Here is a 15,153-nt window from a genome sequence, read left to right as displayed (position 1 = left end):
ATTTTCCTGACGTTAGTTTTCTTATAAACAGTGTTACTCACCACTGTCGCGATGCAGTGACTGTATACAATCCACAACCATGGTAACAACAAGCGCACGTCTTCATTAAGTTACTTTCGCTTTCAACCACTTTGTTGCCATGTCGGCTTTTTATAAGCTTTTTATAAGCGACTTTTAAAATAATAAACTTTATTTATATAGCACCTTTCATGACATAAATGCAGCTCAAAGTGCTTTACAGAAAAAGAAAGAAAAAGTGAAAACAAAACACAGAGCAAAAACAATGCTCTGCGTTGCGACTTTTGGGCTTGTTTGGCACTTGTTTTGGGCTTGTTTTCATAGACCTGGCTACTTATTTCTCTCGCAACCTGGCAACACTGGCTGCTTGCAAAGCAACATGTCGTGAGCGGCTATTTTTTGCCTGGTGTAAAATGACGTAATATTAAAATACTACAAACGCACACACGGTGAAATTTAGTGCTTTTTAAAAGCTATTATAGGCCTATAGATTGATATCATTAATTTAATTCCCGCATTATTTCACCCGCGGTTTATCCAATATGAATTAATAATTATATTTGATTGACCCAAATCCACCCAAACTGCGGTTAACTGCGGCAACCGCGGCTAAAACCGCGATCCGCGCATCTCTACAATATAACATATAGAATTGGGGTGGTTGTATTTTGTCTCCCTGCCCTTCTATTGAGACAAAGGTCACGTCTCACCTAGACACAGGATCTGACACGAATGTTGACCTGCTGGTCAAGATTAAATATATCCCCTGAGCAAGCAGGCAGGCTCTATTAGCTCAATGGTAAAAAAAATTCAGCGCTTGCGCAGGAAACCGCGGGTTCAAATCCGGGGTAGAAGAGGAAAGTTACATTTAAGTGAAGTTGGAGCTAGCTAGCTAATGCAGTAACATGCCAGCACAAGCTAACATAAGCAGGCATGTGCTTTACAATATAACCAAACCATTCAGCATTGGAAAATATAGATGACTAAATTGTCAGCCTGCTATGTGGCGTTCAAATCGAGTCCTATCGTGCTGATCAGAGCAACGGCCACTGAGTTATGGCCATTTGAAATGTTAGACACTGCTATAACACTGCTGTAGTGCCACATAATGTGTGCAAATTATTACAATTTTTGTGTGACTATTGTCATGGCAGATCCCTGTCCAGTGTTTGTGCCATATTTTTTTTCTATTTTTTCTGAAATCCCCCCTGTCTAACTGATTAGTGGCAGCGCCCACCTGGCAGTAATTGCCATGGGGTGGGGGTGGGGCAGTCCAAGCACTCATGTGGATCTGCAGGTACTTGTGAGTGAATCTCACCAAAAGAGTGTGAAGCTTATCTCAAAACGGAATGCGTGTGTTGGTGTACTCACAAATGCAGATTCAACAATTCACACGCAGAATTGATGATTTACAAATGATATTCTATGATAAATGCACCTGCAAGTATAAATGATTTTTAGAAAATTGCAAATGATATATTTACAAATAGTCATATATTTGTATAAATCTTAAATTTGTAAAAATGTTCTTAAAAAAGCGTGATGTTTGTCTGAAAATGATGTAACAGGAAAAAGGAATGTATGCGTGTGTTTGTCTACTCACAAATGCAGACTCAACAATTGACAGGCAGAATTGACGATTTACGAATGATATTTTATGATATTTGCACAAATTTAATTATAATTATTTTTTGTGAAATTTCAAATTCATATTTACAAAAGTCACAAATAAATAATTTGTGTTTGTAGATTGCAAAACACATTTGCAAATCATGGAAACACATCACTCCTGTCAAATCATGGAATATTTGTGCATCATGGTATTGGATTGGATACACAAATAATTTTGAGGAAAATCTCTCCCCAAACATATAAAGTGTTAATGCTCTGATTTCCAGTTTAGGGAGACTGTTTTGAGACACGATTCAAAATCATTTGAATCGAACAATATAAATGTTTTAGTGTGTATTTTGAATTTAACTTTAAATCACAGCCCCCATATAAATATAACTGTGGGTGTAACATAGACTCAGATCTTTTTCTCACTTAGATGCACTGGTTAGGTACATACATGGACATGCAAGTTTACCCTGCATGTCCACTAGATGTCACTATTGACTCTATTATCAACCTAGAAAGCTGTACATGAACAATGTGAGAGTTAAACAGTGTGAATGGTCATGTTTCTTGTAGACAGTGTGCGTGCGTGCGTGTGTGTGTGTGTGTGTGTGTGTGTGTGTGTGTGTGTGTGTGTGTGTGTTTGTGTGAACTTTGGAACAGTTTTAAGGTCTATCAATGCTCCTCCCCTTGCCTGAGTCATCTGACAAAAAAACAGGAAACATTCCTCAGTGATGACACGCTCTCACACACACATGGAGAGACAGACAGTACGATTCACTTTCAAACACAACTTCCAGTGAGGAGGACAGACTGTCTTTCCACAGCTAAAGGAGGGATTACTGACCCAGACCACTGGAACCTGCTGCTGACTCTGTCAACTGAATGGACTTTAACAACAACCACGACTCACAGTGAAAATAAACTTCAGGGAACATTCTAGAGGAGGAAGTGTTAATACGACTGACTGACTTCCTGTATTAAGCAAAGCAGAGTGTTTGTAGCTTGACTCAGCGTCAAAATGTCTTCCACGTCGTCTCTTCCAGAAGAGGATTTTTCCTGTCCTGTGTGTCGTGACATCTTTAAAGATCCTGTTGTCCTGTCATGTAGCCACAGCTTCTGTAATGCTTGTCTGCAGGAATGGTGGAGACGGAAGACAATAAAGCAATGTCCAGTTTGTAAGGAAATACATTCAACAGATCATCTACCCCGTAACCTGGCTCTGAAGAACCTGTGTGAGGCCTTCATACAGGAGAGACGAAGAGCTTCAAAACGTAAGAGAACTTCATCAGGGTCTGAGGATCTCTGCAGTCTGCATGCTGAGAAACTCAAACTGTTCTGTCTGGAATGTCAACAACCAGTGTGTCTTGTGTGTCGAGATTCTAAAAAACACACCAACCACAGTTTCAGACCCATCGATGAAGCTGCTCTGGATCACAAGGAGGAAGTGCAGAAATCACTGAAGACTTTACAGGAGAAACTGGAGGTCTTTAATCAAGTTAAAAAGGAAAGTGACCGAACAGCAAAACACATTAAGGTCCAGGCCCAGCACACAGAGAGGCAGATTAAGAAACAGTTTAAAAAGCTTCATCGGTTTCTACAAGAGGAAGAGGAGGCCAGCATCACTGCACTGAGGGATGAAGAACAGCAGAAGAGTCAGATGATAAAGGAGAAGATGGAGGGTCTGAACAGAGACATATTAACCCTTTCAAACAACATCAGAGCCATAGAGGAGGAGCTGAGAGCTGAACACATCTCATTCCTGCAGAACTACAAGACCACAATGGAAAGAGTCCAGTTCACACTGCAGGACCCACAGCCGGTCTCTGGACCTCTGATAGACGTGACCAAACACCTGGGCAACCTGACCTTCAGAGTCTGGAACAAGATGAAGGACATTGTCTCCTACACTCCTGTCATTCTGGACCCCAACACTGCCCATCCATCATACACCCTGTCTGATGATCTGACCAGTGTGAGAGATGGAGAGGAACAGCAGCTTCCTGACAACCCAGAGAGGTTTGACGTTGGCTATGTCCTGGGTTCTGAGGGCTTTAACTCAGGGACTCACAGCTGGGATGTTGAGGTTGGAGATAATACACACTGGATGCTGGGTGTGTTAGCAGAGTCTTACCAGAGGAAGAGAGACGAAGAGGGTCAACACTGGATAATAAGGTTAGATGAAGGTGAATACGCAGCCCACTCCTCATCAGGGTCAGACACTGGTCTCTCATTGAAGCAGAATCCTCAGAGGATCAGAGTCCAGCTGGACTGGAATGAAGGAAAGCTGTCATTCTCTGATCCTGATACTAACACACACATACACACCTTCACACACACTTTCACTGACACACTCTTTCCATGCATTTTCACTGATAATGATACTGTCCCTCTGAAGATATTACCAGGGAAGATCAGTGTAACTGTGGAACAATGCAGTTAGACATGATGATGATGATGATGATGATGATGATGATGATGATACAATAAAGTATTTAAAGGAGGATATTACTCATAGAATCTGTATGATTGTGTTGTGGTCAATAACAGTCACATTAACAAGTTTTTCCTAAAGCAGGGGTTCTCAAACCTTTTCATGTCAAGGACCCCCAAATGCATTTGGCCGTGGACCCCCATCTTAAAATATTTGGTGTCTGGGACCCCCATCCCCTAGAAGAGAAGATTTATAATAAAACAATTAAAAATGATTCAATAATTTTTCTATATTTTTCCAATAATTTCAAAAATAGATGTACAAGCTGTGAGCTTGTAGATCTGCTAGCCAACATATAAATGGATAAAGCTGTTAAAACGATTGTGATGCTATATTAACTATACCCCCTGGAACCCCCACCCCCCCACTGGGGGTAAAGCAGTGATTCTCATCCTATGGGGCTTTTTTCTTTAAAACCTGTAAAAAATTGTTTTCATTGTTATCCCGATACATTTAAATCCATATTTAACGGGATAACAATAAAAATTGTTTTTCTCCAATCTGTGATGTCATCAAAATGTCCATATCGTGATGATGTCATGTTTTTATGGATCACACTAATATAGTAATATTATACTTTTTATTTTCATTTGATCTATTATACAAGGAAAACAACACCAACATCTGTTTAAAAACTCTGACCTTACTTAATTTTACTTTACTAAAAATGACTGATTTACTTTACTTTGTCCTGTGGTACCAAAGAATTAGAGAATAAATAAATGTAGTGAAAAGGATGAATACACTCAAAGGGATAGATAAGGAGAAGGAAGGACATGGATGGAAAACAATATAATCAACTGAAAGTTTAAATACAGGGAGTCAAGCTGTTATTTTTGTTTTGTCTTTACATTTTTTGGTTTTCATACTCGCTGAACTGTCCTGTCAGCTGTTTTTCTTTTCATTCAGTCTCTTAAATGAGATGGAAGACTATCTGTTACTGATGTGTAATAGGACTGCATTCCTAATTAAAGTCTGACTAGAAACATGATCTGAAGTCATGGTTGTTTTTATAGTGAGGTAGTGGATGCATGTGTGATTCTAGTCTAGTCTTACTGCAGGGTGTGTTGGCATGACTTCTGTGACTAAAACTGTTTTAGATTATTGTTACAAAACATGCATTAACCACTTCAGCCCAATGCATACTTGATATTTGAAAATAGCAGATGTACAAGTTCACAACGTGTCGCTTTGCGACACGTTGTGAGCTTGTAAGATCTGCTATTTTCAAAGCATTTTTAAACATTTTGTAAACGTGTGAAATGTGACATTCTGCAAAAGGAGTAGGCTACTTTTACTTACTGTACTTAAGTATATTTTAACGTTAATTCTTTTGTACTTTTACTCAATTACGTTTTGAATTCCGGACTTTTACTTTTACTTACAGCATATTTCTACATTGCGGTATTGATACTTTTACTTAAGTAAAACAGGCGAGTACTTTTTCCACCACAGAAGAGAACATATTGGCCTGCTGCTCAGAGTCAGTGTTGCCATGTCTGCTTATTATAAGCCACTTTGGGATTATTTTTCTGTAAAGTTGCTTGTAAATATTGGTAGTTGCGGGTTGTGTTTTTTTTGGGCTTGTTTCTAAGTGTAGTTGCTTATTTGGGCTTGTTTCCTAATGTTGTTAAACCATTGTTTCTCAAATATTTTCATGTCAAGGACCCCCAAATTAGATAATATGCATTTGGCTGTGGACCCCAGTCTGAATTTTTTTTATGCCAAGGACCCCCATACAAGATTTGTGTTTCAAGAATATTCAAAATGTGTGCACATTTTCTTTTATTCAATAGCAGATATATATCGGCCATTTTCAAATAACCAATGTATATGTTTAAAGGGCGAATGGCTCGCTTCTTTTGGGCTTGTTTTCATAGACCTGGTTGCTTGTTTCTCTCTCAAAACCTGGCAACACCTGGCGTCCGTATGGCAACTTGACGGACGCTTTACGGACATGTGTGGCTGTACCCAGACAGCGCGTGCACACACACACACACACACACACACACACACACACACACACACACACACACACACACACACACACACACACACACACACACACACACACACACACACACTCACTTAGTGTTGTCTTATTTGCATTTTAAATGCAGATGGCCCACTCAGCACAGAACAGATAATCTACACACACTTGAGGTGTGTCATTGTCTCCAAGTATCCCCCAATTTACTCATTCTAGTATCTAGACTGTGGGTCGTTGAGCTACAGTCATTCTCTAAGTACTCTCTCATTCCAAGGACCCTCAGTTTGATTTACATTAGGCCACGCAATTCACATTTATATGATTTTTATTTTCCAAACCTGAGAACTAGTTTTTATAAGGCATGATTCGGTTTGTCCAGAATTCCTTTGATAACTATTTAATGTTGGTAAAGATTTAAAAGAGAAATTCTGTTCAAATAGGAATTATTGAACATTCTCCTGTTATACCGTATTTATGTGAATGGGTGGTGAAGATTGTCCTAAGACCTCACATTGAGAACCACTGATACACTATTTGTGTTTTTCTTTTTATTAATGTATCATTTATTTATACAGGTGATCTCATTGAGACTCATTCTCAAGACACCCAGTTCAGACGTGTAGCTTATAGACACACTGTTTACATGACATGTGGATGGACAAGTAGGCAACCAGTTTAATATGGAAAATTGTATTTGTTTGTGGATGACTCTGCACTCCTGGTCTCGGACAAGGACAAAGTGCAGGTTGAAAAAAACCTTTTAACCTGGGTTGCATTTTAGAGAACAGTTTTTCCAGTGAAAAAAGGCAACAGATCAAGAAAGTCAACCAAAGAACAAGATGTTTGGGCGGGGTCTCCTTGTTGGTCAGTTAATGCTCTGAGGACACTAGATGGAGCACTCATCCAATGTCATTTTGACTCTGCATGCACCTCATGGTGCTCTAGCACCTCAAAGGCATTAAAAACCCAACTTCAGATCTATCAAAACTAACTGATCGGGTTACTTCTAAACCCACTCTGCTAACCTTTTTATAATCTAAAATAACAATTGTATTGCACAGCTAAGAACTTTATCAATCATTAATACTGACAACTCTGGGTTTGCTTTCTTTGGCAAAGAAAAACATTCAACATGTTAATGAAGCAAAGGACATTGAAACTTGTGTCTATGTAAATGTTTCTCTGATGATGGCCCATCATCATCATCAATGCTTTTGTTATGAGCCTTTCACATTGAAATGGCCCTGACTGCAGTTAATTGGAGGAGAGCTGAGAGGAGGTGGGAGGAGGTGTTTCTCCACTCCAAGACAAAAGGGAGGTGCTACTACTTATACTCCTACATCAACACAACACACACTGTCCTGCTCAGTCAGTGCTCAGAGTCAGACAGACCACAGAACACGGAGACACACAGAGACAAGCAACTGTTATTATTTCAGTTCAACTTTCAGGCTGCACTCTTCTTCACAGGACCTTCTGCGAAAACATTGGAGTAGGATCCTAAGTTACAGGTAAGAGAATATCATGGGATGACAATAAACCTTCTGAATTTGTTGCCACATTTTCACACAACGTAATTGAATTAGTAACAAGCCCATTCAAATATCAGTAATTGTAACGGTGTTATTGAAGTGGTATATGTTTCACTCCTTACCTACCAGTGGTGTAAAGTAACTAAGTACATTTACTTAGGTACTGTACTATTTTGAGGTATTTGTGCTTTACTTGAGTATTTCCAATTTCCAATACTTTTACTTCTACTCCACTACATCTCACATGCAAATATTGTACTTTTACTAGTATCTAGACTGTCGGTCGTTGAGCTACAGTCATTCTCTAAGTACTCTCTCATTCCAAGGATTTATGTGAACCGTATTTATGTGAATGGGTGGTGAAGATTGTCCTAAAACCTCACATTGAGAACCACTGATACACTATTTTTCTTTTAATTAATTTATCATGTATTTTACAGGTGATCTCATTGAGACTCATTCTCAAGACACCCCGTTCAGACGTAGATTATAGACACACTGTTTACATCACATGTGGAAGGACAAGTAGGCAAACAGTCTAATATGGCAAATTGTATTTGTTCGTGGATGACTCAGCACTCCTGGTCTCGGACAAGGACAAAGGGCAGGTTGAAAAAAACCTTTTAACCTGGGTTGCATTAATTTAGAGAACAGTTTTTCCAATGAAAAAAGGCAACAGATCAAGAAAGTCAACCAAAGAACGAGATGTTTGGGCAGGGTCTCGTTGTTGGTCTTGTTTTCCTGTTCATATCCATACCAACAAGGCCATCCTGGCGTTCCTGTCAGGGGGTGGCTCTGCATCGTTTATGATATTCATTCATATTTGATACAGCCCATTTCTGGCGTAAATTGAATTAATTCTGCCTTAAAAGTCTTAAGAACTACTACTTCCGGGTCTGAAATCTCTGTTCCCACAATAGCCGCGTTCATGGGAAATGTAGTCTTTGGGTTGTTTTGACTCGTTTCTAGTGTTTATATTGTGTTACTCATTGGGTAAATGTGTACATTTACACCTTCAGTCGATGCTTCATATCCATATGAGTAAAATCGCCAGGGTGGTGTGTTTATTTTTTGAACACAGTTCTTATATGACGAGATCTAAGATTCTCCAATGAGGATATCAACACAAAAGTAAAACCTGAGGAACAGCCGTCGGACAGGACTTCGGTGCTCTATGCGCGGTGCCCTTTAAGTGTTACGACAGTACTGATTTACGGACGTTTTAACGACAGCCGTTCCTTCTCACGTTGGTAGGAGAAAGCGCGGGTCAGATGGTTGTTGCCTGTGTGAGAAACATCAAGTGACTCTAAAGTATCTTCTGTGAGACTCTCTTCTGTTAGGTGAGCACTGAACATGTTGATTTAAGAGCTGTAACATTATCTTATCTGTCATATGATATTAGCCTTAGATCAAGAAGACTATCGTAGATGTATTTGACATTTTTATATCTGCGAGAGTCTTAGCCCTAGCCTGGTAAACCCTCCCTCCGGAAATATCATATCTTAGCCCCTCCCCCCAGTTTTGTCGTGGAATGTCACCAGAAAAGCCCGTATTTCTCCTAACATGTACAAAATGCTAAATATAAGGTGCTTACCCGCTTGCCCCAAATGTTAACTAGGTGTCCCTTGTGTTTTTGCAATGTATTAGTCCATATTGTTCAATAAAGAAGTGTTTTAATCCCGTCTGTGGTCGAACGACATTTCCCCCCCCTCGTTTACTTCCTGTATACATTGAGAGTAATTCCGGCTTTCACCAGATGCGCCCCATAACTAACTTCCTCCAGAATCGTCCACAGACGGGATTAAAACACTTCTTTATTGTAACATATGCACTAATACATTACACACACACTCCGGACACCTAGTTAACATAGAATGTTGTCAGCCATGCCTTTTGCTATGTCCGTATGAATATTGTATTGTATACTGTCTATATAAATATATGTATATTATATATATATATTAATCCAGGTCCAGTGTTAGTGAGTTCTCTCTAACGCTCTGCCAGGTGAGCTGCTCTGCTCATAGACCCAACATTACACTGCCGTGAGAGGTCTCTGTCTTTAGTAAAAAATAAACAAAACTATTTAGCTACTCACCGAAACAAAGACTGTTTTGTGTTGTTGAAAGTCTATTCTCCAGGGTGGGAAGACTCTCAGCACCTTCTCTGTATAATACACTTTTGGGGCAGAAAATAACATAAGTAGCCTACCGCCAGACAGAAATTATTGTATTTACTCCACTGCGCCCCCTACAGATCTGGCCAATATAAATTACCATTGAGCAGATCTGTAGAGGGCGCAGTGGAGTAAATACAATAATTGTACAAGGAAATAAAATACATTTTACAGTTGGTACAGCTACATGGTCTTCGTAATAATTTTGTCATGAGCTGCAGCATTGATTACACAAACACTATTTTGAAAATCATCCAACTTGTATCAAGGCTAGGTATAAATAAGTTACAGTGAAGCTATCCGTGTATGATATGAATAACTATTGAGTTGTGTGTTTGTCTGGAGGGAGTGATACTTGACACTTATTAAACCATTAGTTTGATCTAAGTGTGAAAACAAACCATAGCGTTGTCCCAGTTCTGTAGAAATAAACACAATGCTTGTCCTGTCAGTATATAATCAATGGCTTTCACAGAAATCCTCTTTTATCATGTTGTTATGACTGACTTACTGCCAGTAATAATCTCTGAATCTGCAGTATTGCATTTTTATAAAGTGTTGTTCTTGTTTTGCTGTGTTTTACACCTACACAATGGTGGAGTAACCAAGTAACTGAATTTACTCAGTACTGTATTCAAGTACAATGTTGAGGTACCTTGAGTATTTACATGTTCAGTTCTCTATACAGCACATCTACTTCTCTAAATCTCAGAGGAGAATATTGTGCTTTTAATTCCACTGCAGTCATTTAAACACTTTATTTACTACCTTCTTTACATATTTAATTATTTATACATATTATTACAATACATACACTAACCAATTAAAACCTATTTTATACTTGGGATATTGAAAAATAGCAGATTTACAAGCTCTCAATGTGCCGCTTCGAGTTGTGAGCTTGTAGATCTGCTATTTTTGTTGTGAAATGGGATATTCAGCATAATGAGCACTGAGAGTATATTTTGCTGCCAATATTTTTGAACTTTTACTCAAGTAAAAGTTGTAAAGCATTTTTTACTTACTTTTTACTTGTGACAGTATTTCTACATTGTGGTACTGCTACTTTTACTCTTAACTTTTTAGTTTCAAGGCTCACTATGACTCTTGAGAGTGTACAAATGGAACCAAAAGGACCCTTACAGGTCCATTTGGTTCCATTTGTACACTCTCAGAGTTACAGACCTGTAAGGGTCCATTTGGTAACCCCTCAAGTAACCCAGAGGTATGCAATACTGTATTTGTTTATACATTTCTTTAATGAAGGCTGATTTATTTATTTTCAAATCTAGGAATGATTAAAGGGAAGCTTTAAGGAATCAGACCGTTGAGATAATTATGTCCACAGGCAAAACACGTGGAGTGAAGCTTTAAAGTTATTGCACTGACAATATGTTCAGGTTTCAGTACTCTGGGTTTTTGCATGGGTTAAGTAGACTCCCTCCGTCTCTATTGTTTCCTGTCTATACTAATTATATAGGAAATAAAAGACTGTCCTGACTTTGATACTGTGTGTGTGTGTGTGTGTGTGTGTGTGTGTGTGTGTGTGTGTGTGTTTTGCAACAGGTCTGTGGAGGTGTGTCAAAGCTCCGCCCCCGTCAGACTCATCTGAGACGATAAGATTGACCTTCAGATCAAACACAACTTCCAGTGAGGAGGACAGACTGTCTTTCCACATCAGCTACAGGAGGGAATACTGACCCAGACCACTGGAACCTGCTGCTGACTCTGTCAGCTGAATGGACTTTAACAACAACCACGATTCACAGTGAAAGTAAACTTCAGGGAACATTCTAGAGGAGGAAGTGTTACAGTACCACTACTGACTGATTAATTTACTGTATTGAGCAGAGTGTTTGTTGCTTCATTCAGAGACTAAATGACTTCCACGTCGTCTCTTCCAGAAGAGGATTTTTCCTGTCCTGTGTGTCGTGACATCTTTAAAGATCCTGTTATACTGTCATGTAGCCACAGCTTCTGTAATGCTTGTCTGCAGGAATGGTGGAGACAGAAGACAATAAAGGAATGTCCAGTTTGTAAGGAAATACATTCAACAGATCATCTACCCCGTAACCTGGCTCTGAAGAACCTGTGTGAGGCCTTCATACAGGAGAGACAGAGAGCTTCAAAACGTAAGAGAACTTCATCAGGGTCTGAGGATCTCTGCAGTCTGCATGCTGAGAAACTCAAACTGAATGAAGTTAAAAAGGAAAGTGACCGAACAGCAAAACACATTAAGGTCCAGGCCCGGCACACAGAGAGGCAGATTAAGAAACAGTTTAAAAAGCTTCATCTGTTTCTAGAAGAGGAAGAGGAGGCCAGCATCACTGCACTGAGGGATGAAGAGCAGGAGAAGAGTCAGATGATAAAGGAGAAGATGGAGGGTCTGAACAGAGACATATCAACCCTTTCAAACAACATCAGAGCCATAGAGGAGGAGCTGAGAGCTGAACACGTCCCATTCCTGCAAAACTACAAGACCACAATGGAAAGAGTCCAGTTCACACTGCAGGACCCACAGCCGGTCTCAGGACCACTGATAGACGTGACCAAACACCTGAGCAACCTGACCTTCAGAGTCTGGAACAAGATGAAGGACATTGTCTCCTACACTCCTGTCATTCTGGACCCCAACACTGCCCATCCAGCATACACCCTGTCTGATGATCTGACCAGTGTGAGAGATGGAGAGAAACAGCAGCTTCCTGACAACCCAGAGAGGTTTGACGAAGTTGGCTATGTCCTGGGTTCTGAGGGCTTTAACTCAGGGACTCACAGCTGGGATGTTGAGGTTGGAGACAATGCAGACTGGGAAGTGGGTGTGTTAGCAGAGTCTTACCAGAGGAAGGGACACGAACGGGGTCAACACTGGAGTATATGGTTAGATGGAGGTAAATACACAGCATGCATCATTCATCATTCATCATTCACTGGTCTCTCATTGAAGCAGAATCCTCAGAGGATCAGAGTCCAGCTGGACTGGGATGAAGGAAAGCTGTCATTCTCTGATCCCGATACTAACACACACATACACACCTTCACACACACTTTCACTGACACACTCTTTCCATTCATTTTCACTGATAATGATACTGTCCCTCTGAGGATGTTACCTGGGAAGATCAGTGTAACTGTGGAACAATGCAGTTAGACATGATGATGATGATACATTGAGAGTCTTTAAAGGAGGATATTACTCATAGAATCTAAATGATTGTGTTGTGGTCAATGACAGTCACATTGACAAGTGTTTCCTAAAGCAGGGGTTCTCAAACCTTTTCATGTCAAGGACCCCCAAATGCATTTGGCCGTGGACCCCCATCTTAAAATATTTGGTGTCTGGGACCCCCATCCCCTAGATGGGAAGATTTATATTAAAACAATTAAAAATGATTCAATACATTTTCTATATTTTTCCAATCATTTCAAAAATAGATGTACAAGCTGTGAGCTTGTATTTTGAATCCACATTTGAATCCCTATTCAACGGGATAACAATAAACTGTTTTTCTCCAATCTGTGATGTCGTCAAAATGTCCATATTGTGATGATGTCATGTTTTTATGGATCACACTAATATAGTAATATTATACTTTTTATTTTCATTTGATTATACAAGGAAAACAACACCAATATCTGTTTAAAAACTCTGATCTTACTTAATTTTACTTTACTAAAAATGACTGATTTACTTTACTTTGTCCTGTGGTACCAAAGAATTAGAGAATAAATAAATGTAGTGAAAAGGATGAATACACTCAAAGGGATAGATAAGGAGAAGGAAGGACATGGATGGAAAACAATATAATCAACTGAAAGTTTAAATAAAGGACAGTGAGTTTTTTTTTTTTTTTTTGTCTTTACATTTTTTGGTTTTCATACTCGCTGAACTGTCCTGTTTCTTTTCATTCAGTCTCTTAAATGAGAATATCTGTTTCTGATGTGTAATAGGACTGCATTCCTAATTAAAGTCTGACTATAGAAACATGATCTGAAGTCATGGTTGTTTTTATAGTGAGGTAGTGGATGCATGTGTGATTCTAGTCTAGTCTTACTGCAGGCTGTGTTGGCATGACGTCTGTGACTAAAACTGTTTTAGATTTTCAGCCCAATGCATACTTCATATTTGAAAATAGCAGATCTACAAGCTCTTTTCAAAGCATTTTTAAACATTTTGTAAACGTGTGAAATGGGACATTCTGCAAAAGGAGTAGGCTACTTTTACTTTCAGTACTTAAGTATATTTTAATGTGAATTATTTTGTACTTTTACTCAATTAGATTTTGAATTCCGGACTTTTACTTTTACTTACAAAATATTTCTACATTGCGGTATTGATACTTTTACTTAAGTAAAACAGGCGAGTACTTTTTCCACCACAGAAGAGAACATATTGGCCTGCTGCTCAGAGTCAGTGTTGCCATGTCTGCTTATTATAAGCCACTTTGGGCTTCTTTTTCTGTAAAGTTGCTTGTAAATATTGGTAGTTGCGGGTTGTTTTTTTGGGCTTGTTTCTAAGCGTAGTTGCTTATATGGGCTTGTTTCCTAATGTTGTTAAACCATTGTTTCTCAAATATTTTCATGTCAAGGACCCCCAAATTAAATAATATGCATTTGTCTGTGGACCCCAGTCTGAAAACATTTTATGCCAAGGACCCCCATACAAAAGTTTCAAGAATATTCAAAATTTGTACAAATTTTCTTGAATCAAATAGCAGCTATATATCGGCCAATTTCAAATAACCAATGTATATGTTTAAAGGGCGAAGGGCTCGCTTCTTTTGGGCTTGTTTTCATAGACCTGGTTGCTTGTTTCTCTCTCAAAACCTGGCAACACTGCTCAGAGTCAGACACACACACACACACACACACACACACACACACACACACACACACACACACACAATTAGTGTTGCCTTATTTGCATTTTAAATGCAGATGGCCCACTCAGCACAGAACAGATAATCTACACACATTGTGTCATTGTTTCCAAGTATCCCCCAATTTACACATTCTAGTATCTAGACTGTGGGTCGTTGAGCTACAGTCATTCTCTAAGTACTCTCTCATTCCAAGGACCCTCAGTTTGATTTACATTAGGCCGCGCAATTCACATTTATATGTTTTTTATTTTCCAAATCCGAGAACTAGTTTTTATAAGGCATGATTCGGTTTGTCCAGAATTCCTTTGATAACTATTTTATGTTGGTAAAGAGTTAAAAGTTAAAATTCTGTTCAAATAGCAATTCTTGTACATTCTCCAGTTATACAGTACTTATGTGAATGGGTGGTGAAGACTGTCCTAAAACCTCACATTGAGAACCAC

At 39.1% G+C, this 15,153-nt stretch overlaps 1 protein-coding gene across 1 annotated transcript; it reads left to right on the top strand.

The window, feature by feature from the left end:
* The first annotated feature begins 2,455 nt into the window (after positions 1-2,455).
* LOC308103053 (E3 ubiquitin-protein ligase TRIM35-like) lies at positions 2,456-13,614 on the top strand. Its single transcript, XM_080452901.1, has 2 exons — positions 2,456-4,075; positions 11,710-13,614. The coding sequence occupies exons 1-2, from the start codon at positions 2,657-2,659 to the stop codon at positions 12,976-12,978; spliced, it is 2,688 nt and encodes an 895-aa protein (XP_080309027.1). The 5' UTR covers positions 2,456-2,656; the 3' UTR covers positions 12,979-13,614.
* The last annotated feature ends 1,539 nt before the right edge of the window (positions 13,615-15,153 follow it).

Source organism: Gymnoscopelus braueri, assembly GCF_963280865.1.
Source record: "Gymnoscopelus braueri genome assembly, chromosome: 16".
NCBI classification, from domain to species: Eukaryota; Metazoa; Chordata; class Actinopteri; order Myctophiformes; family Myctophidae; genus Gymnoscopelus; species Gymnoscopelus braueri.
The sequence above is the reverse complement of the archived record's forward strand: the minus strand, read 5'-3'. Positions and strand labels throughout refer to the sequence as shown.